The following is a 22,297-nucleotide window of genomic DNA, read 5'->3' on the forward strand; positions in this document are numbered from 1 at the left end:
GATGAAATTAATGTACGCTTACTGTCTGTTGTGATGTATAAAAATAAAAATAACAGTAATACTCAGTATGTGTTTTAGCAAGTACGACTCACCTCTAATAATAATTCGGAACATTTTTCTAACTCTAATACCTACTAACTAGGTATTTCCGCAACTAGCACATGCTTAATCTGAATCTCTTAACTCCAAAAGTCTTTGTATGAATATTTATTTCCTTTATAGTCTGTGGTGTCAGGTGAGATGTTCTCAAAAAGGCTAGTACTCGAGCCAGTATAAAAAATGTCAGCTCGAGTTGTCAAACTCGAATAACTCAAGTCAATGTCAAATTATTGTCAAATGTCAATTGTCATTGTCAAATTGTTTTTCGTTTTTCCGCTCCCGTCGAATTTATAGTGATACGAGACGTTTCGAATTGAATTTTCTCTTGATGCCATCGGCAATCAAATATTTTTTACGGATATGTGATCTGATTTAGAACTATTTAGTGAATATCTTTAAATTTTGCTAGCATAATCGACAAATGCTTCCATAGTCACCGTCGGCGTTATAGGTTAAAATAATTTCTAATGTAACGTATGGAAAGAGTCATTGAAAATAAGACTGTTTTTAAGTGATTGTAGTGTAGTTTTATTTCATACAGAAGTAATAGTCGCCTGGAAAGAGAAATGGGTCTGATCATATCTAGATTTCGAGTGAGTATTTTGATATATTCAATTAATCTTATTTTGTAACTCAGCCAAGACTATTTCTATTGTGGATTTATTAATCGTTCTGGCGCGTATTCAAATCTTCACCCATGACCTGTAGTGTTAGGTTTTTATAAGTGCGTATGAGTAGCAGTTGCTCGCGATCTATATTGTCTATATTAAAATAAGGTAATTGCCCGGAATTCTCATAGTCATGCAAAGCCCCTTGTTGGCAAAACAATATTCGTAATTTGTTTTGAATTTACAAAGCTACAATTTTTTTCAGTACTGTGATAGCTTTGTATTCAATAGAATTAAATATCAGCCTATATTATTGGCCTACTACAGGGCTAGGCCTCAGTGGCGTGCACTTCATAGATGCTGAAATACTTTGCCTACCCTAAAGACTCACTACAGACCTATGTTGGACCACAGAACACGTAGTTGGACAAGGAATTTTCCAATCACTACTTACTAATGTGCATACCCTAGTTATAAACCTTATGTTCGCTATTGCCAGGCGTACCTCCATAAATCAATATTTATTTATTTATGTATCTCAAGACAGTGCTGTTTAAAAGTCTATGTCCAGCAGTGGATGTTTATCGGCTGTTAATGATGTAATGATTTATTTAAATATAAACTTTATAAGGGAAAAAAACAATGACCAAATAAAATAGTAGAAAAACATCTTATTCTATAGTCTTATAAAGCAAAATCTGCCAGACTACCTTTGAATAAAGGGATTATTGTATTAAAATGTTATATGGATGGTGCAAAACATAAAAAAAAAATAACAATATAATAGGGGCTAGGCCTTAGTCCACCATGCGGGCTTTACACACATAGAGAATTCTCACTTGTGCAGGTTTCCTCGCATTTGAGACATGTGATGTTTAATTTAAAGCCTCAATAGCTCAACGGTAAGAGCGCTCTGACTTATCACCGTGGGCTGGTGGTTCGATCCTAACCCTGTTGGTCTATTGTCTTACCCACCCTGCTCTAATAGGATCTTACCAAATTTGGCTAGGCAGGGAGAACAACACGAGCAGAGAACGGGGAGTGTTGATCAATCGTCAAGGAATTCCTTAACCCAACAACCTGTAGTCACAAGTTCAGGACTTTGCTCGGAGCTCTTCTCTCTACCACACGATGGACCCGGCACCCGCACGGTGAATCCATGGAATGCTAAGATATTCGTTGCGACTGTAATGTTTATAAAACACCATTAATGGTCGCTGACTATTTTTTTGATCTTTTTGAGAGTATCAATTAACTTTAACAGATTACACAGTGCACACAATGGAAGCTCTCAAAAGGGGCATTTATTTTCCCATTTTTCAATGATAATCTATGATAATCTATTTATTATCTATTTATTATTATTATTTATTTATTATTGAGTGTTGTCACCCTACTTGAATAAAACAGCAATATACAATTCCACAGTACAAAAAAAAGGCCATTGTACCTTCCAGCGCACCCGATTATAATGCACATAATATACAATACAATAACAGTGGTCGTCCGTGCGTCCTGATTGATTTGTGCTAAGTATCAACATGGTAGTTCAGAATTATTATTGTAATCCGTAGACTATAGTTATGACGTGTCTGAAAATATTCGCACTCACTCAGACTGATGTTTGAAACGCCATATTTTTCTAATTAATAAAACTTTTTGATTTTAATTTGGCATGTAAACGTGATTGGAACTTATATATATATATATAAAAAATGATAAATATTCAAAATTTAAAAAAAAAATCAAAAAACGTTTGATTAAAATACGTTTTTTACGATGTCCCGCTTCCCACGAAAGAATCCCGCTTTTTTCATTTCACAAGTTCCTAAATCCCTTCTTGGTAAAAAAACTGGTAACGCTGGTTTACCTTACACGTAAAAAAAAATTATAAGGTCAGACGGTTCGAAGCGTGTGACGGTGTAAATATAAAAAATAAAAAAAAGTAATCAAATCTATTTTTGTCCTAGGTATCATGTAAAGTTATTTCAATACTCTGTCAATGATATTTGAATGTTCCGTTAGTAGATAGGACATTATGTGAGTAAAATAAGTCCGCCGCGCGCCAATCGTCAAATTCTTTGATCCTATAGCTATTGAGTTAATTAAATTTTGGATGTAGATCGTAGCTGCAACACTGTCTTTTTGTAGTCATCAAAATAAAACCTATAAAATTGATTGAGTTCCTGATTATAGATGAAATTTCCAAAAATCTTAGTGAGACAGGAAACTACTGTCTAAACTACTGTCCTTAGCTGATACTATTATTAGAAACAGCTAAGGACAGTAGTTTCCTGTCTCACTAAGATTTTTGGGAATTCCATCTATAATCAATTTATGCTATCAGATAAGTAGTATCGGAAAGGAGTTAATGTAAGTCAGTATTTTTTACACTCTAAATTTTAAAAACGGCACTAGAAGTGGGTACAAAAATAGTTCTAAATGACGAATTTAGAACCCAAGAAGTGCAAGGGTAGGGTAAACCTTGAAAGTTCTTGAGTTCTGAAGCCCCCTGGTGAATTGTCCTATAGTAATTAAATATGAAGCTGTCCGTTTCATAATACAGCGTTTTACGCTCTACGCTAGTAAATCTCTTTGGTGTTGCATGATCTCAGTATTTGCGTACGTAATAGGCACGTATCGGAAACAGCCGATCGCATAGATCGAGTGATATCATGTAGCTATTGTAGCAAGGCCTGGGTAACCTGAGAACGTGATATTTTATATTGTTATTAGCTATTGCCCTCTCTGTTACATATTCAATACTATATCGATGTTCGATAAGAATTACAATGGTCTAAGCCCTCATTCACACGAGAGTTTTTTTCAAAGTACGTTCAAATGAAGTTAAATGAAGGTCTATTTCCAACGCCCAAATATTGAAAATGCAACACTGCTCGAAAAAAAGCGTCGTGTTTTAAAAACCTACATACCTACATATATGTACTTGGGAATGCATTTGTTGTATTTGAACGCTTTTTGGGGTCGGATCACGAGGTCGTGAGTCCTGGATTGGACTATGAAATACTGAGCTTCTAACATTTTTTAGAGACTCAAAATCAAGACCTCCTTAATCCGGCTCCCTGCCCAATTTGATTTTTGTACGTCAAGCGGTTTTCGATATTTCGTGACCTTGTGGCTTTTGTATATATCAGCAGCGAGGAATCTAAACAACCCGATTCCTGGCGGGTTACCTTTTAAAAATCCTTACATACTCGTACATTATCATAATTATTCAGCCACAGCATTTCTTGTATCTGTACAAGAAACGTCTGCGCGCATGACTAAAAACACAGTACCGGGTTACCTATTATAAAATTTAAGCCTTCGCTACTGGTATGTATAGATTAAGTTTATATCGCTACTGATCATGAATGAGCTGGTTTGAGAAATTCCGAGTACTAACCCAGTTGGAATGTTGGAGGTGTTATTAAGGTGCATCTTTGTGTCTCAGTCATTGACGTACCTATCTAGGATTATATCCTGACATGCCGCTGAGGAGCCGGTCACACGGCCCACCATACCAAGCACCAAATTCCCGTTTTTATAAGGGAGACCTGGCTCTGAAATGGGCTTAATCCAGGCTAAAATGATAAAGTTAAAGACACATTATAACCCAAAAGTTGTCTAAACACAGCACAAAGTGCACAGAGACCAAAAATTGTCTCAAAAACGTGCACGTATTAATTTCTTTGATATGAAAGCGAATGCACTAGAGTGTGACTAACACATGCGGTTGGCTCTTATTGCGCGGTGATAGAGTTTAAATTACCGCGGTCGTGTCGCGCACTTTCGAGACGCTTTGTAGGTCGCGATTCAGTTTGAAGTTGAAAGCTGTCTTAACTTTGAAAAGTGTAACATATCTACCACAGAAACATTGGTCTGCACACGGTTAATGACGAGGGTATGACTATGTTAGTAAAGTTTGTGGTTTCGTTGTCAACCCATATTCGGCTCACTGCTGAGCTCGAGTCTCCTCTCAGAATGAGAGGGGTTAGGCCAATAGTCCACCACGCAGGCCCAATGCGGATTGACAGACATCACACATGCAGAGAATTATAAAAAATCTCTGGTATGCAGGTTTTCTCACGATGTTTTTCCTTCACCGTTTTGAGACACGTGATATTTTTTTTTTAATGCACACAACTGAAAACGTTGGAGGTGCATGACCCCGACCGGATTTGAACCCACACCCTCTGGGATCGGAGGAAGAGGTCATATCCAGTGGGCTATCACAGCTCACAAGGGCTTGTAGGGGATAATAGAGTAGATCCAGAATCTACTGAACCGATTTTGAGAATTATTATACCAATAGAAAAGTGGCTGGTGGGAGGCTTCAGCCGTGGCTAGTTACCACCCTACCGACAAAGACGTACCGCCAAGCGATATAGCGTTCCGGTACGATGTCGTGTAGAAACCGAAAGGGGTGTGGATTGTCATCCTCCTCCTAACAAATTAGCCCGCTTCCATCTCAGATTGCATCATCACTTACCATCGGGCTTACTTGTAAAGAATAAAGAAAAAAAGCCACGTTATCTGTGAGTGTCATAGGCGGGTGGGAACGGGAACTACACTGGTGAAACCGCGCGGTGTCGGCTAGTATACAGAGAAAAAATATATCTGTACGTATATCATAAACTAGCTGACGTCGCGCGGTTACACCCGCGTAGTTCCCGTTCCCATACAAATACGGGTATAATATATACCCTATAGCCTTCCTCGATAAATAGGCTATCTAACACTGAAATATTTTTTCAAATCGGACCAGTAGTTCCTGAGATTAGCGCGTTCAAACAAACAAACAAATAAACTCTTTAGCTTTATAATATTAATATTATAGATATTACAATTATTGTGATTCCATTTTGAACTATAGATGATGAAATGGTTCTTAGAAGTAATTGAGGGATCCATTGGCAAATCCCAAGTGATAAATAAGACGTTATCTGCCATTGACGAATGATAACGAAATACAGAAAAGTCCGTCAGATATTGGTCCTCGTATCGTCGGAATATTTTTTACTAGCTGACGCCGTGCGGTTTCCCCCGCGTGGTTCCCGTTCCCGTTGGAATACAGGAATAATATATAGCCTATAGCCTTTCTCGATAAATGGGCTATCTAACACTGAAAGAATTTTTCAAATCGGACCAGTAGTTCCAGAAATTAATTTCAATTTCAATCAAACAAACAAACAAATTTTCCAGCTTTTTTAAATATTAGTATAGATTACTAGATCTATCTACATTCTACGTGTACTAAACTCGTTAGTTCAATGGTTTGCCCATGTGGCTTCGGTTCTCGAGGTCCTCCGAGGGTTCGAATCCTGGTCTTTCTAATTTTCAGAAAACATCCTCAGCTGGAGCTACTTATTACTTACACCCCTGTGCCTAAGAGAGAATTAGCTCAAATTTGGAGTAGAGATAGAATATAAGCTGCATTAACACATAGGCTACTTTATTACTGAGAAAAATCATGTTTCCCGTGGGATTTGTGATGTACAGAACTTTCGAAATCGGTGTTATCATTAAATTACATATATGTACATACTTATTTTTACACGTTTTAGGTTACACGGTGCAGCTAGTACTACAAACAGTACAAACAGGCACTGTTCTTTGAAAAAATATTTTACAGTTGTGGAAATTTTCGGATCGGCCACCATTGATTGACCATGTCTTTTTCCTTCACGAAATTTATGTCGTGGGTCGCTTAGAGAACATCTTCCTAAAACTCCATCATTAATAAACTAAACCTTTTCAATTTCCAGCGCAAGAAAACAACGACGGACATACTCGAAAATCTCGAAACACAGATAAAAACCATCGAGCAAGATGGCCAGTACAAAGAGGAGACACACAAGCGCGTCATCGGCTACGTCATGGCGTATTCAGTGGCTCTTTACCTGCTGTTCGCTGTGTTGTACTACTTCATGTATGCCGGCCGCAGTCAGTACTGGCTGCATTCGGTACTGCACGCCTCGCCGCTGCTCATCCTGCCGGTTCTGTAAGTGCTACTGTCAAACTCTTGACGTCCTTTTCTGTCTTAGGATGTTCGCCTATTAATAATGCACTCGTCCTATTCTGGCTGTGCTTTATAAATGCTACTTGTATGCCGGTCGCAGTAGCTAGCTTGCCTTGGAGGGGCACTGTATCAAAATTAATTGAGGGGTCCAAATGAAGTGTAATAATTTCTAATTATGATGTTTCCAACTTTTGACGGCCTCCGTGGCGCAGTGGTATGCGCGGTGGATTTACAAGACGGTGGTCCTGGATTCGATCCCCGGCTGGGCCTTTTGAGGTTTTCATAATTGGCCCAGGTCTGGCTGGTGGGAGCCTTCGGCCGTGGCTAGTTACCCACCTACCGGCAAATACGTACCGCCAAGCGATATAGCGTTCCGGTAGAAACGTCGTGTAGAAACCGAAAGGGGTGTGGATTTTCATCCACCTCCAAACAAGTTTCCATCTTAGATTGGTCATCACTTATCATCAGGTGAGAGTAGTCAAGGGCTAACTTGTAAAGAATTAAAAGAAATCGATCCACAACTGCATCAGAAAGTTCATCCTAATTGTACTTCAGGAATTAAGATGTGGTTGGTTTCAGAGTCGTCTTCCTTCGTTCTGGGATATCGTGGTACTACAACTGGACGTTGAACAAGAACAGAGCGAAATTGAAGAAGATGAGGGAAGAAAAGAAGAAGATTCTAGAAGATGTCATGAACACCGAGACATATAAAGTACTTATCTATTTTAAAATTCCAAGTTGTTAAGTTAAATGTATGTTTATATAATACTAACTGACGCCGCGCCGTTTCACTTGCGTGGTTCCCTTTGCCGTAAGAATACAAGGATAATATATAACCTATAGCCTTGCTCGATATATGGGCTATCTAACACTGAAAGTGTGTAGGGTTAAAGGAGCCTTTGACAGTTAACAAAAACTCCCCTTGTCCACTCAAGTCACATTCCCCGCCTATTCCAAGTAAGGATAACCATAAGGAATTACACAACAAGAAATGTGGACGGCTCAAACGCCACGAACATACTGAAGCCAACTGGACGACGAGCGCCTCATATCGCAAGTAGTTCCCGCCAACTGATCGCTACCCCTCTCTAAATCCCTACTCTTTACGAAACAAGTCGCGCCACCTAGCGTCGGCACGAGCCAACACGAGATCGAGCGCCGTCATATCCGTCCAAGACTATTTCTTACAATATGAATAAATTTAAATGAATTAAATAGTAAGCAGCAAATAACCTTACTGTAGCGTAGGTGTGAAATTTATTGTTAAATTTAATATTTAAACTCAATTATAGGTCGCGAAAGAAATCCTGGATAAATTCGGTGGCCCAGACGAGCAGTTGAAAGCGATCAAACCATTCCCGCCTCTATCAGCACCCGGCACCCCCGGTATGTCTGTACTAACTTTTAACCTTGGATTTGCATTAACAGTGCCCAACGACATTTTATGCTATAGACCAGAGGTTCTCAAACTTTTTCTTCTTATAGACCACTTTCAAATTTAACTGATTCCGGGAAGAAATGTCTATCCAAACGTGACAAAAAATGTGATAAGATTAATTAATAGAAAATTTCGTTGCAACTGAATCAACAGCCACCACAAAATAACAGTTTTCAAAAAATATATAAATTGATTGTGTTGTGAGTGGAGGGCAAAAAGTAAAGTTATCCAGGCAAAAAGTTGTTTCAGCCAACTTTAATTTTTATATCTACTCACAGCACAAGGAAGCAATCAATTCACAATTATTTTATATAGAAAACTCTTCATTCGGTATCAAACCAGATAAATTTTCATGGACCCCTGTTTAGGAATCGTGAATCTTCAGTAGTAGCGGCGTTAAAGAGTAACAAACATACATCCATACAAACTTTCGCGTTTATAATATTAGTAGGATAGAATGAATATTTTGTTTGTAAATAATAATAAACGTAATTATGATTAAAAAGTAAATTATAAATGTTTCTCAATGACTTATACAGGTGTCCCGTAATCACTCAATATCAAATCAAATATTATAAAGGCGAAAGTTTGTGTGTAAGTATGTATGTTTGAGGACTTTTACGCTGCGGCTACTAAAACAATTTGGCTGAAATTTGGAATGGAAATAAATTTAACTCTGGATTAACACATAGGCAGGAAAGATCCATAGTTCCCGTGGGATTTGTAAAAAAGTGAATTCCACGCGAACGAAGTCGCAAGCGTCCGCTAGTTAATGGATAAAACGCAAATGGTAGATACTAACACCACCTAATTATCTAAAACTAATTTCAATAGTTTGGATGTGCACACTTGAAAACTTTTTTCTTGTGCAGACAGACAGATTAAAATTTTAATAAGCACTTGAGAAAACACAGTTTTAGTAAATACATAAATACTATACACAGACATACAGATTAATGTTGTTTATATATATATTGATTCACAGTGCAGTCACCACAAGTGCGACAGAGGCTGGCTATACAGAACACTTCCACTCCAATATCTAACAACATGATAGTGCCCGTCAACTTCCCCATGGGCGTTGGCAAGGGACCCAGACTTACGGTGAGTCATCATTCATCATCATTATCAGCCTCAGACCAATTATTGTATAGGACCTGCCTCGCTAGACCTTACTTTTCTGTCAAAGTATATGATCAACGATCTAATGCGATTATAAAAACTGTCTCTATAGAATCGATGTTAAATAGTTGTAATCGTGTTTGTCGGTTAAAGAGCTCCGTAAAAATACCTTTTTGTTTAATTGGATTGTGTAAAAAACGGGCAAAAACTTCTAGTTTAGTATAAGATATATACAAAATCTAAGCTCGTTTTCCTCAGAAAATGACAGACAATTTGGTTCGTGACTGTAAGTGCGATACAGGTCCTTCTATAATTGGTCTGAGTTATCAGCCTATGGACGTCTACTGCTGGACATAGGCCTCTTGCTTGGACTTCCAAACACCACAATGTCTTCGGTCCACCTAGTGGGGGGTCGACCAACACTGAGCTTTCCGGTGCGGGGTCGCCATTCCAGCACCTTCGGACGCCCATCGGCTCTTCTTACGGTGAGTGCTATTTATAAATTACGATTTATGAACAATATTTAAGAACACTTAATGCGTCATGACTATAATAGTTAGGCATAAGCTGTCTCGACATATTTTGGAAAAAATTATAGATAGATAGATAGATATACTTAATTTGCACACCACAAAGACAAAAACAAGTGAAACAAAAACAAATTAAGAAGAGATCAGCATACAAAAGGCGGCATTATCGCTAAGTAGCAATTTCTTCCAGGCAACCTTCGGTTTAGGAAAGCTTAAGGACATCAGCAGGTGGCGTAAAACAAAAATAACCATAGTATTAGTAATACACATACGTACAAATAATTTACATCCTAATACATAAACAATATTACACAAATACCTACAATCATGAATAAAATACATATCAAAATATACCTACTAATAAATACATTATATTGAAGAGAAATAATATATACAGATCGTCTTTACTGCACCAGATAATGAGTCTTTACGGCATTTTTAAAAATGTCCAGTGATCAGTGAATCAGTGTCTTGATGATGTGTTCTACAAAGTTTGACAGCCTCCGTGGCCCAGTGGTATGCGCGGTTATTTACAAAACGGAGGTCCTGGGCTCGATCCCCGGCTGGGCCGATTGAGATTTTCTTAATTGGTCCAGATCTGGCTGATGGAAGGCTTCGGCCGTCGCTAGTTACCACCCTACCGACAGAGTACATTTTTCATTTCTGTATCATTCTGAAAAGTGGGCCCAATTACGAACATCTTTGTAATGGGGATGATGACTAGGTTTGAATATATTGATTTTAATGATACATTCGGGTAAATAAGGTCAATGTTAACTAATTTATACATAAAAAGCAAAGATTGACTGGATATTTGCAAAATAAATAAGATTATAAAATTTCAAAATCTATTAGAAATATTTTATCGTAATTAGATGAAAATTCATACAGTTTTAGCTTCCTTACATTAAATGTGCCATTTTTTAATATCTGAACTATAAACATAAACGCAGAAATAACAAAGATATTAGTAATTTTGTTTAAACGCCCATACAAATCTAACGGTCATTAATTGCCCACGACGTCATAAGTTCGTGCCATTTTGTATGGGGCGTTTTTCAGGGACCGCGGCAGCGCCGCAAATCTGACCCTTTAAATCCCTGTAGCTCCGAAAGTAATGATCGCAGATACCCTGTTACTTTTACAAAATTGCTTTACTATTAGCATACTCTTAATTTATGTACAATTTAAAAAACTGTCATCATCCCTATTTAATCTTCGGAACCCTACGCATGGTCAGACATGAACTTTGCTGGTTGTTTACATCTTCATCATTTTTCTTTTCAGTCGGAACATCTTCCCCGGCCTTTGCCCGACAGAAATCGGTCGGCCTTGGACAAAGTGGTCGACTACCTCTTGAAAGACGGCCCCAACCACCGCATGGCGTTAATTTGTGCCGCGTGCCATTCGCATAATGGTGAGGAAAACTTTTCTTTGCACAACAAAATCGTTGACCAATAGTGTTATTTTATTTGTTAGTTTCAAAAGCGAATTTGAATTTAATTAACATTGCTTGGTAGTAAATATAAATATGTAGTTTAAAACCGAAATACATAAAACATAATGAATCCAATGTATATTAGTGTTATTAAAAAAAACAAAGCACAATTCAAGAAATTTTGTATGTAACAAACTTTCAAAAATTAATTATTTTAAAACACCCTGTATTTTCAAACACCTACCTATTGGCCGCGATGCCGCTATGCGACTCGTCGGTCCTTTGAGCTCATTTGCTTTAGCCTAAATTACGTCTAAGTTCAATGACTTCATACTTACGAAACAATTTTTTCATAAATTAAAAAAAAAAAAATTCGCTGGTGTGTGACTTAGCTTGACGTCATTTTTAATATTGTTAAGGGGTTTCTTGTATTGGACTAATAACGGTCGGGGCGGCTTACAGACAGTGAAACTAATGATGATGATGATGATGATGATGATGATGATGATGATGATGATGATGATGATGATGATGATGATGATGATATGTTTCAGGTATGGCGATGGCGGAAGAGTTCGAGTTCGTGTCATACGTGTGCGCGTACTGCGGACACATGAACGCGGCGCGCAAGCAGAAGCCGGCCGCGCCGCCGCTCGCGCCCGTCCGCGCGCTGCCCGCGCCGCGCCTGTCTCTGTCCGGTACGGTGCCTGTGTTAGTCCACTGTGCCTGGTGCCAGTTTGATACTGTGACGATCGCGTAAATATATTGATTTTGATTTAATATATTATCTAAGTGTAATGTATCTTCTACTTTTCTTTTTATGTGTACATCCGTCATTATGCATTATTCCTTGTATTTATTTTCTCATTTTCGATTGGTTGTCTGGAAGAGATCGCTCATTAGCGATAAGGCCGCCAATTGTACATTAGTTTTTAAGTTAATTTCTTGCCTGTTATTATTATTTTTGGTGTACAATAAAGTATATTTCATTCATTCATTCATAAACGTTAACGAACTGAGGAATTGAAACAGCGCCATCTAGTGGCACTACTGCGCAACTGTTTCAATTCCATATGAATTCGCGTTTACGTTTACGCGATCGTCACAGTATGAAAACATAGAAAACTCCCACTAGGCACTCTGTTCGTTGCGTACAATTATGAACCAAGAGCCCGTGGTAAATTTTGAAGAAGTGCTTGATAACTATTAAAAGGCCGAGACCGAAGGCCATATTAAAGCAATTATATACACTACGTATTGTTCGTTTGTCGATTAAAAACGAAACCACATGTTAGTATAAATGAATAAGTGTGCTAAGCTTAATTCTTACATTTTGTTTACAGGTTGTGATGAGTCGCCATCGCCTAGTTCCGGCAGCGACAGCGAATGCGACAAAGTCGATGACACTATTACTGAAAATGGCGGTAAGTTTCATAGAAAAATAATTATTTAAATAACTAATATATGACAATATATAACTAGCGCACCCAGTCAAACTTCGCTTTAACAGTAACGCAAGCAACCAATCGCAAGAAAGCTTCGCGACAAACGGAGTTTTTAGCCGCTTATTTAAAGAAAAATTCAAAAATAGTTATTCTCATGTTGTGACATGACCAAATCAATCAATCAATTTTATATTTATGGAAACTTTCTTTTTTCAGAATGCAGCCCTATTCGCCCCCCCTCACCGGTGGAGGAGGAAGCGAAGAGTGAGCAAGAGAAAAAAGAAGACTGACGAGAAAGTTGTTATTTATTGAGATAAAAATAATGCTCTGAGAGTGGGTGGTGAATTTAAACAAGGTGCTTGATAACTAATGATATTTAACCGCTTTAGCATTAGACCATCTGCTAGTTTAGTCAATCGTCGTCAAAGAGTATATTTATATGTTTACAATATTTTTTTTATGAATTTGAACATTTTGTATGATTAATATCTCATAAATAAAACAATGAACAGCATTTGTATACACAATTCATAAAATTGAGTGGTGCTCATCCTCAAATGTGCATAAAAAAATATTCAAAAGCATTTTGCTGAATGAAATTTTTCATGATACCCAATTTTACTGCCAAAATATACAAACGAAATACATAATAATACATTTATCTTTATAACAATTTTATTTACTTTTTATAGACATGATCTCAACTTCAAAAAGCTGCATAATATCTATATTATGTGCTTTGGACGTCATTTATTTAAAATGTTTACTTTGGTTGATGAAAATTTTATTGAATTTTGGTAATTTTAAAGAAATGTTTCTAAGAATGTCAAACACATACATTCTTAGAAACATTTCATTAAAATTACTGTTTGCAAATAACTAACATAAATACTCAGGAAATAGTAATTATTATACTCAAAGTTTCCCAAGAAATCATATCATCAGAACAATTTGACAGGTTTCTTAAATTTTCTGACAACAATTTTAATAGTTATCAAGCACTTCTTTAAAATTTACCACGCGCTCTTGGTTCATAATTGTTAAAGGTAATTAATTATTAAATTAATTAAAAGACAAGATGCATGTGGATAATGGAACAAAAAAAAGGATAGCCTTACCGCGAAGCAATATTTTAAAAATGTTTACTTAAAATATTAAAACCGATTTTAACCGGGATAATAATTTGAATTCAATTTGGATGTATTTATTTTCTTATATAAAAGTTTTTAAATGTATAAACAAAATTATAGGAATATCAAGATTTTACAATACTTTTGCATTGATGTTTTGTATAGTCGGAAGTGATATTTATGACGTCTCCGAAATAAAGTTGTACCTCCGCGCAGGTACATATTGCCCAGCGCGGGGTGATGCCATGCCGCCGCGCCCCTACGTTATCGGTGATACCTAAAATCTTGTATTGCGCGGCTTGACGCACGATGTTCCAAAACGTCTTATTAATAGGCTAGTTGAGCTTTTTAAATGATCATTATCATTCTACTAGATTAAATAAATCATATTATTATGAAACGTGAATACAAAAAAAAATTAAATTAAATAATATATTTTTGACAATACAAGCCAAAAAGCACTCGGCCATGATGGTATATATTTTATCATTTCATGACGTCACGTGAACACTAAACTTTAACCAAACGGTTTAGTGTTTGTCAAATTTATAAGTTAATAATTAGTTTGACGTTTATTCCTTAAGTACATGGAATAACATTGTGACGTCACAAAGTTGACGACATCGTTTTGACGTTTGGAAAAATTTATAAAATACATAATTTTTAAATTAAGTTTTCTATGAAATCCTTAACTTTTATTAATTAATTCGGACTTCGGACCCTTATTCCATGTGCTATACGAAATTAATATTGTTTATATTTTTGAGGGTCAACTACCCTATTGCATTCGGCTAAGTATATCACTGTACGCGGAGTAAAATACCAGTGGTGCCATCTGTTATTAACGAAAAGTACTAATGACGATTAGTGTATAATATGAAAAAAAAAACGAATATTTACTACACTTGCATATTAAATTTTATTACAATTTATCGATTGTATATATAATTATTATAATAATTATATATACAATCGATAAATTGTAATAATTTAAATACACAATCGCGTAGAAACTCGCGATTTATCGACTGAAGACCGTGCGCAATTTGTTGGCCGCGTGTTAAGTACGTAGACAAAGAAGTAAATAGACAGATATAAAACCTTGATTGCGTTCCCTCAAAAGTCTAAAATCGAGACAAGGCAATTAGATATTTTGGTGCCATGACGCGTGCCGTATTTTTTAGGCACAACGATGGTCCATGCAATAGTTATCGTATTGTGAGCACTAAATAACAGCCTCAAATTACGCTAATTAAAAAATTGCAAATAACCAGTTACCCTAAAATATATAGTGGTAAAAATGATTCAGTGCTATATTGCCGTGCCTTGCTTGATAAAACACTGTATCTACAAAACATCAATTGTTTCATTATTTGCGAGAAACAGTATGTACCTAGCTATGCATGTTTTAATAATATTTAAATGTCAGTAACCACGTGTGAGGAACTCATTTATGTGTGTTACCACAAAACACTATCTGAAGATACACGGTAATGTCTTGGCACGACAGTGTAGTATGATGGGATGTCAAAATCGTATATCTTTTGATTTACAAAGGTACGCCAATCTGTTGTCTATGGATTTCTCTGTCTACGGTTAAGTTTGTGACACTGAGAGCGTTTAATAAAATCTCATAATCCTATCCACAAAATGATGCAACTAATCCATTGACGATCAACCCAAAAATAACCGCAGAATTGACTTAATAATTTTATGCTGAAAACATTCTAAATAGTGTTCATAAGTAAAAAAAAAGGCGGACGTGTTGGTTATATTTAAATATTTTTGTTATAATTAAAAATAAAACATTTTATTACAAATTTTAATTGGGTGTTAAAATTTGATTAATGCTGTTTTATGCGAGTTTCTACTTTACACTGTAAAGTGGCTCTGTGTTATATTTTTTTTAATTTTTGGCCACTTGGATTTTTATGATACATACAAAAAGCTTTGTTTGCTTAATTCACACAATTTACTTGATCTGTTTTAAAGATGTTGTCAGAGGTTATATATTCAGGTAAAACTGAATGTCTTACATAATGATAGTCCATTCAAAAGACATTATTTTCATTTACCTACCAGATGGGTATTTCCTATCTTTATCGATGACGCCCCATATGTATACAAAGCGATACCAGTTCTTTGAATACAGATAATTTCGATATATTTTACAATACCGCAGTTTAGCAAAGTATACAGTTCAGAAAAAGTCATTGTTTGGCATTTAATCGTATGATTTTATAACTATGGTTCAACTTATTTTCCGCTTGTTTAGAATTCATCGACTAATCCATGCGGCAACGCCAGTCAATTCCAGCAAAATAGTTCCCAGTGTCCTTGCATTTGAATATTATTGTATTCGATAATCAATATTTGTTGTATCTCTAGACTCTAGAGGTTGATATGGTATCTTTGTGAAAGTGGTCGTTCTTTTCACAGCCATATTTAACAAAGGAAGAGCTATGGAAAATAAATAGTTATTGCGCTTACCTAGTTTTAATTGCTCAAAACAACCACAAAGTTCAAAATACAATCTAAACAGCATTTTGTGGTTTTTTATATGCTCATCTGTAGTTTTGTTAGTCTGTGATTTATTATTATATAAAATCCCATAAAATTTATTATCAATAAATATTTCCTAATGAGTCTTAATTATGACCCCAAGGTTTAGGAAAGCGGTACGGAAAATCCACGTTTCTGTTATTGAATATCATTTCTCAGTGTTTTCTAATGAGTATTAATAAGGTCTAAGATCATTGTGCAATTAAACAATAATTATAAACGAAACACGTAAATGTGCAAAGCAATAAAATAAGACGCATATTTTTCGCTATTACCTAACAACTTACGTACTTGAGTTTATAATCTATACTCTATACTAATATTATAAAGAGGTAAAGTTTGTAAATTTGTAAGTTTGTCACATTTTTTAAATGGGGTAATCTTCGGAACTACTGGTCCGATTTTAAAAATTCTTTCACCAGTAGAATGCTACATTATCGGGGAGTGCTATAGGCTATATTTTATATTGGTATCATATATATTAGCCGAGTTATGACAGTTTTGGTCATACAGGTCGGACTGAAAATCCTCTTAAACAGACTTATTCGCATGCGCTGCCTTAACTATTGTGTAAAATTGAAATTAATGTATGGAGGCTTTATGTATCTTTAAAAGTTCTACAAAAAAGTCCGCGACACCATACATCTATCTTCTATATATTAGCAGATATAGTACCTTTTGTGTTTTAAAAATTATTTATTTTATATACTTAGGTTTACGTCATTATTTATACAACTAAACTTTAATCCTTATTAAAATAAATTATTTAATAATCACAAGGATATTATGGAGATAAGATTTGCCCTTTACAGTATGTTAATTACTTAAATAGTTTTGGAGATAATACAAAATTTCTAAAAGTGGTAGGGTAGGGGTAGGATAGGCGTGAGATAGGGGTACGGGTGGGATAGGGGTAGGAAAGGGGTAGGGTACGGGGAGGGTAGGGGTAGGATGGGGGTAGGGGTAGGATGAGGGTAGGGTGTAGGTAAGGTAGGGGTAGGGTAGGAGTCGGTTTGGGGTAGGGTAGGGGTAGAGTGGGGGTAGGGGTATGGTAGGGTAGGGTAGGGGTAGGGTAGGGTAGGGGTAGGGTAGGGGTAGGGTAGATGTAGGGGTTGGGTAGGGTAGGGGTAGGGTAGGGTAGGGGTAGTAGTAAAGTTGACATCGAAATTTACGCGGACGAAGTCGCGGGCGTCCGCTAGTATATTTATATATATATAGTTTGATGACTTACGTCATGGGCCGGTTTTTTTAACTTCCGCATGCCTTTACAGGGGAGTTAGGGGTGGGGAGGGGGGGGGGGGTGGTTAATTTATACTTCCGTTTAAAAATTGACAAAATTAAATTACAATTTGATTTTCAAAAATTCAACAGTGTAAAACGGAGTAGAAACTCTGTTAGACAAAGTCTGAACGATAAACTTAAAAACTTATTTAACGAATGCGGTTTATTTCTATCGTGATAAAGTCCTATCTACGTCATTACCAAAAAAATAAAACCTGCTATACACCCTCGAACACGGTCAACCAGTTGCGCGGGTCCTTAAACTTTTCAAAATATTTTGCAATTTTTTTTAATTATAGTTTTATAAAGTTCGCGGCTGTTATAAATGTATAATACATTTCCGCAAGTATCCTAAATTTAGCAAAGGCTGCCACTATAGTAACTATTGAGTTAATTTCCAATTTTTTTTTTCTTAAATTCAAAGTTAATTAATTTCAAGTAAGCTTAGTTTACAAGCATTTTTGAAACGTCAGTTGACTATTTGTCAGAGCAAGTACATGTACCTACAGTACGGTTTCATGAATGCTACCTCGACTATAAATATTCTATAGATAATTATTACAAAATATTTTGAGAAAATGTCTGGTTATTTTTGAATAGACTATACTGACTATATGTTTGAGGCATACCTATAGGCCGTCTGCAGTTAAGAAATTACCTCAATATCTCGACATTTCAACGTCAAACGTAACAAAGTTTCTGTAATGTTGCGATAATACCACTTTGAAGTCGATTAGAAGAGACTACATCTAACTTTTGGAATGACACGTTCGCGGCTGGCACTGGCACCCGACTTGGAAGCGGCGTGTGTTACTGTCAAACTATTATTGACATTGCATACATTAAAATAAAGTCGAAAATCATTTAACACGACAACTGAACTATGTGATGCGATAAAAGCATGCATGTTAATTAATTTGCGTCTTTATTTCAAAGGTAATAAAGTCGATGTTATAATTATTAATGTGAGGCCTTCTCTGCGTCACTAACACCTGGAAATGTGTTACAACGCATAGTTCAACTTACAGGCCGTTTACTATACCTACTCGTACCATGTTACTTAACATTTTTTGTTAGTCTATGTGTTCATATACAATAAACACTACATTTATTGTGTGCCGCAATTAAAAAAAAAATCAAATTGGTGAAAAACAGCTAGGTTTAATGTCTTCGATCAATCACTATTTAAGTCTCCAATTTACCCTGACAATTATCGAGTTGAGGAGTTACAAGGCGCGCATATACACAGCACCTCTCTGTCGTCATACCCCGCACCCCTGTACAACGCGGGGGAGGACTCACTTCAACTAATATATATATATATATATATATATAATAATATGGGAATATTGGTCATATTATATAATGATTTATTTATTTTGCTATCATCCGCGAAAATTCGGCGAACCCATGCGACAACGTCACCCAGGTCCGACAAAATACTCTCTACGTACGTTTCACCCCGAAACCGGAGCATCCTCAGGAGATGTTGACTCTACAACGTGCAATTGCACGTTGTAGAGTCAACATCTCTGGGTTCATGGGTTCGCCGAATTTTCGCGGATGATAGCAAAATAAATAAATCATTATATAATCATGATGAACTTCCGCAAAGTAACGCCTGCTTCTATCCAATATTGGTCATATTTCTAAGATATGACAAATTTTCTTCAAAAAAAAAATGTCGTTTTTTTTTTAATAATGAGCTTTACGGCTCTGGGTTCTAGCCCTTTTGAGCCCGTAGTAACTTTGTCATCACGGTAGTTTAGTTTATTTTGAAATGTTAATCACAAACTCACAAGTTCACGTTCATTAATTTTAGACTTTATTCCGACGCTGGCAATGTCTATAATCGTTTGACAGTAACAAACGCCTCCACGTCGCACCGCGTGGTTTTCGCCGGTTGTTAGTTTACAGTTGTTACTTGTTTTTGGTATGGTACGTGTTTGGTTATGGTTTAACATGCCTAATTTAATCGTGCACTGACTATTTATGCATAATTTATTTCAGAATTTGCAAAAATGCAGCAAGTTGTGGCATTTTTGTTTCATTTATTAAGAGACATTAATTTTTGACATTTATGTTAAGTAATTATTTTTCCGGGCACCTCAATATATTTACGCGTCGTGCCTCTATATTGTCTATAAGTGTTTCGAATCATAGACACATAAAAACATAAAGCTCAGAAAGTGAGTCAATTTGTTATTTACTATTCACAGATGGCGCTTTTTTATGGTTCACAAAAGATTTTTGCTGTATTTTTTTTTACATTTTCTACAAAATCACAACATGTAAGTTTATTTTGTATTTAAGTACCTATATTATTTTTGTTTTTTGTACATTTGCTGCATTTTTAAAATTCTGACTGATTAAACTGATTTTAGTGTAATAAACTAATTTATTCGAGTTGTAATAATAAGTTCTTTCGAATCTTCCCTAGCTCTAGTTTTAGATGATAAAAAGTTAATTTTACTTACAACCTTATCAGGGCCCGCTACTTAATTATTTTGTTAATGTAATATCACACGAATAAGGATGACGCTTGATTTCTTAACAACAAAGAGTAACCTTTTCATACATTTAAACATTTCATGATTATATTTTTGAAATTATAATATAATAGTATATTCCATGAATGTTTATGAATGAATGAAGTATAAGCCAGTGACGTATTAATTAAAACCGTTTCTGAAAGAACCACGGGAAAGAACTGTCCTTAAATCCTAAAAGTTCATGATTTAATCTGCTTTAGTTAATGCCAACACATCACTGTGTTGGCATCGACTTCAAAGTTATCAGAAGGTAGCACATACGATGTTATTTTTCGCTTTTTAGCTTATTTTTATGATTTTGAAGTCTGTTTAATTTTTTTGTTAAAAAGATTTTATTTTTCAAACATTAAAAAAAACATACTTACGCGTCGAACCTACTCCTTTTTTTGAAGTCGGTTAAAATAGTAGTAACGCGGGTTGAAAACATATCGTTTCTTTTGTAGACTAAATTTGTTATCATTGAAACTCAGTTTTAACATCAGTCTCATTGTTCATTGTACGAAAATGCCTGACTCTTGAAACATGTAAAAAAGTTGATCAAGCGTATCCTTAAGGTCCCCGCATACACAGTATTCTCAATAAAGGATTAGGTCGCTTGTAGTCCCCTAATGCTGGAGTAAGACTTACACTGTGTATTACTTTAGATAACCTAATTCTATTTTATTGACAATATTATCAAATGTGTGGCTAGCCTAACGTTTATTTAGCGTATCCTTAAATTGCACTTATGAAAAAAATCTTAACCATTGTTTATTTTCCTTCTCTAGCTTTAATTTTTAATTTGCAGTTTTTACATTATTCTTTTACACATAAAACCTATTATAAAAAAAATACTATTTTATAGTATTTTTTGGTTCTGTTTATCAGATTTTATAAAATACATAATTATTTTATTTGGTTCCCAATATATTTTAATAGTTTTCAACAATATTTTTTTTATCGAAATTAATAAAAATTGGTTATGTATGTATACATTTTACTTGTAACTATATTTTGTTTGTTATACAAAAGGTTCAAACTGATCTTTTAATGCAAAATATTATATCACATACTCAAAAGCTTTTTCTAGTCAAATTGTTTATAAAACACTTTTTACGTGAAAAATTTTGTGAAATGCAAAATGTTATAGAAACCTATAGTTTCTTAATATTTTGGCCCTACATTTCTTTCCTCTTACATTCCTTGTTTGATAACGAAATTACAATTTATTATACAACAATAATTCCAAATTCGTGCAACGATGAATAGTTTAGAATTTTTAATTTTTCAAAAATTAGGTGACATCTTTACATTACATTTTTTTTTGCTTGACATTTTTTATTTATATCGTGGAACTGGTTTAGAAATAATAATAATTTTAGTTACCTTCAGTACTCAGAAAAGTCCAAAAACATTTTTTCTTAGATTTTGTTGGACCTGTCTTGCGCCTTCATTTAATGTAAATAATTTCATTACTTTTCAAGTTACTTTCTATAGAACATAGCCTGACCTGAAATATATTATTAAAACCCTTTTAAATAAAAAGGCCTTGTCCGGCAGCGCCATTGTCATATTTTCATTGCAACCATTTCATGCGAAAAAAAATTAGTTCCATTTTTTTTTCGCAACATGGCGAGGCTTTATAGTATTCTGGTTTGGCTATTACAAAATACGAGTATAGCGTTCAGACATTGTTAAATCTCAATGCTATACTCATTTCTATGTAGTTTTAATGTGTAATTCGGAATGTCTTGAATTTTTTACAATGTGTGTATTTAAAATATGATTATTAATTCCAGCCACTAAAATGACAAGTGCAAATGTCACTGAAATGTCATTTTACTAACTGGAATTAATAATCATATTTTAGGATGAGTGATAAATGTAATTTTCTTGAAAGTAATGAAATTTTAATTGGACGAATGTGGCGGAATCTGTCATTGAGTATAAAAAAAACTTGATTTTTTTTCCCTAAGAATCCTCAGCTGTAAGTAACGAGTCAAGTGGAAAGTGTTATGGAATTCGTTATTTATTGCTTGTGTCGTTGGTTAGCTGTTTTTTAAAGGAACTAATATATAAGTACCTAGTTGA

At 35.3% G+C, this 22,297-nt stretch overlaps 1 protein-coding gene across 1 annotated transcript; it reads left to right on the plus strand.

Moving 5' to 3' along the window:
- The first annotated feature begins 354 nt into the window (after nt 1-354).
- Nucleotides 355-22,295, plus strand: LOC112052991 (endoplasmic reticulum junction formation protein lunapark-B). Its single transcript, XM_052886826.1, has 9 exons — nt 355-692; nt 6,476-6,711; nt 7,309-7,441; nt 8,022-8,115; nt 9,153-9,271; nt 11,107-11,236; nt 11,812-11,955; nt 12,601-12,681; nt 12,919-22,295. The coding sequence occupies exons 1-9, from the start codon at nt 666-668 to the stop codon at nt 12,990-12,992; spliced, it is 1,038 nt and encodes a 345-aa protein (XP_052742786.1). The 5' UTR covers nt 355-665; the 3' UTR covers nt 12,993-22,295.
- Nucleotides 22,296-22,297: the final 2 nt, after the last annotated feature.

The sequence above is a fragment of the Bicyclus anynana genome, chromosome 18, assembly GCF_947172395.1.
Source record: "Bicyclus anynana chromosome 18, ilBicAnyn1.1, whole genome shotgun sequence".
NCBI classification, from domain to species: domain Eukaryota; kingdom Metazoa; phylum Arthropoda; class Insecta; order Lepidoptera; family Nymphalidae; genus Bicyclus; species Bicyclus anynana.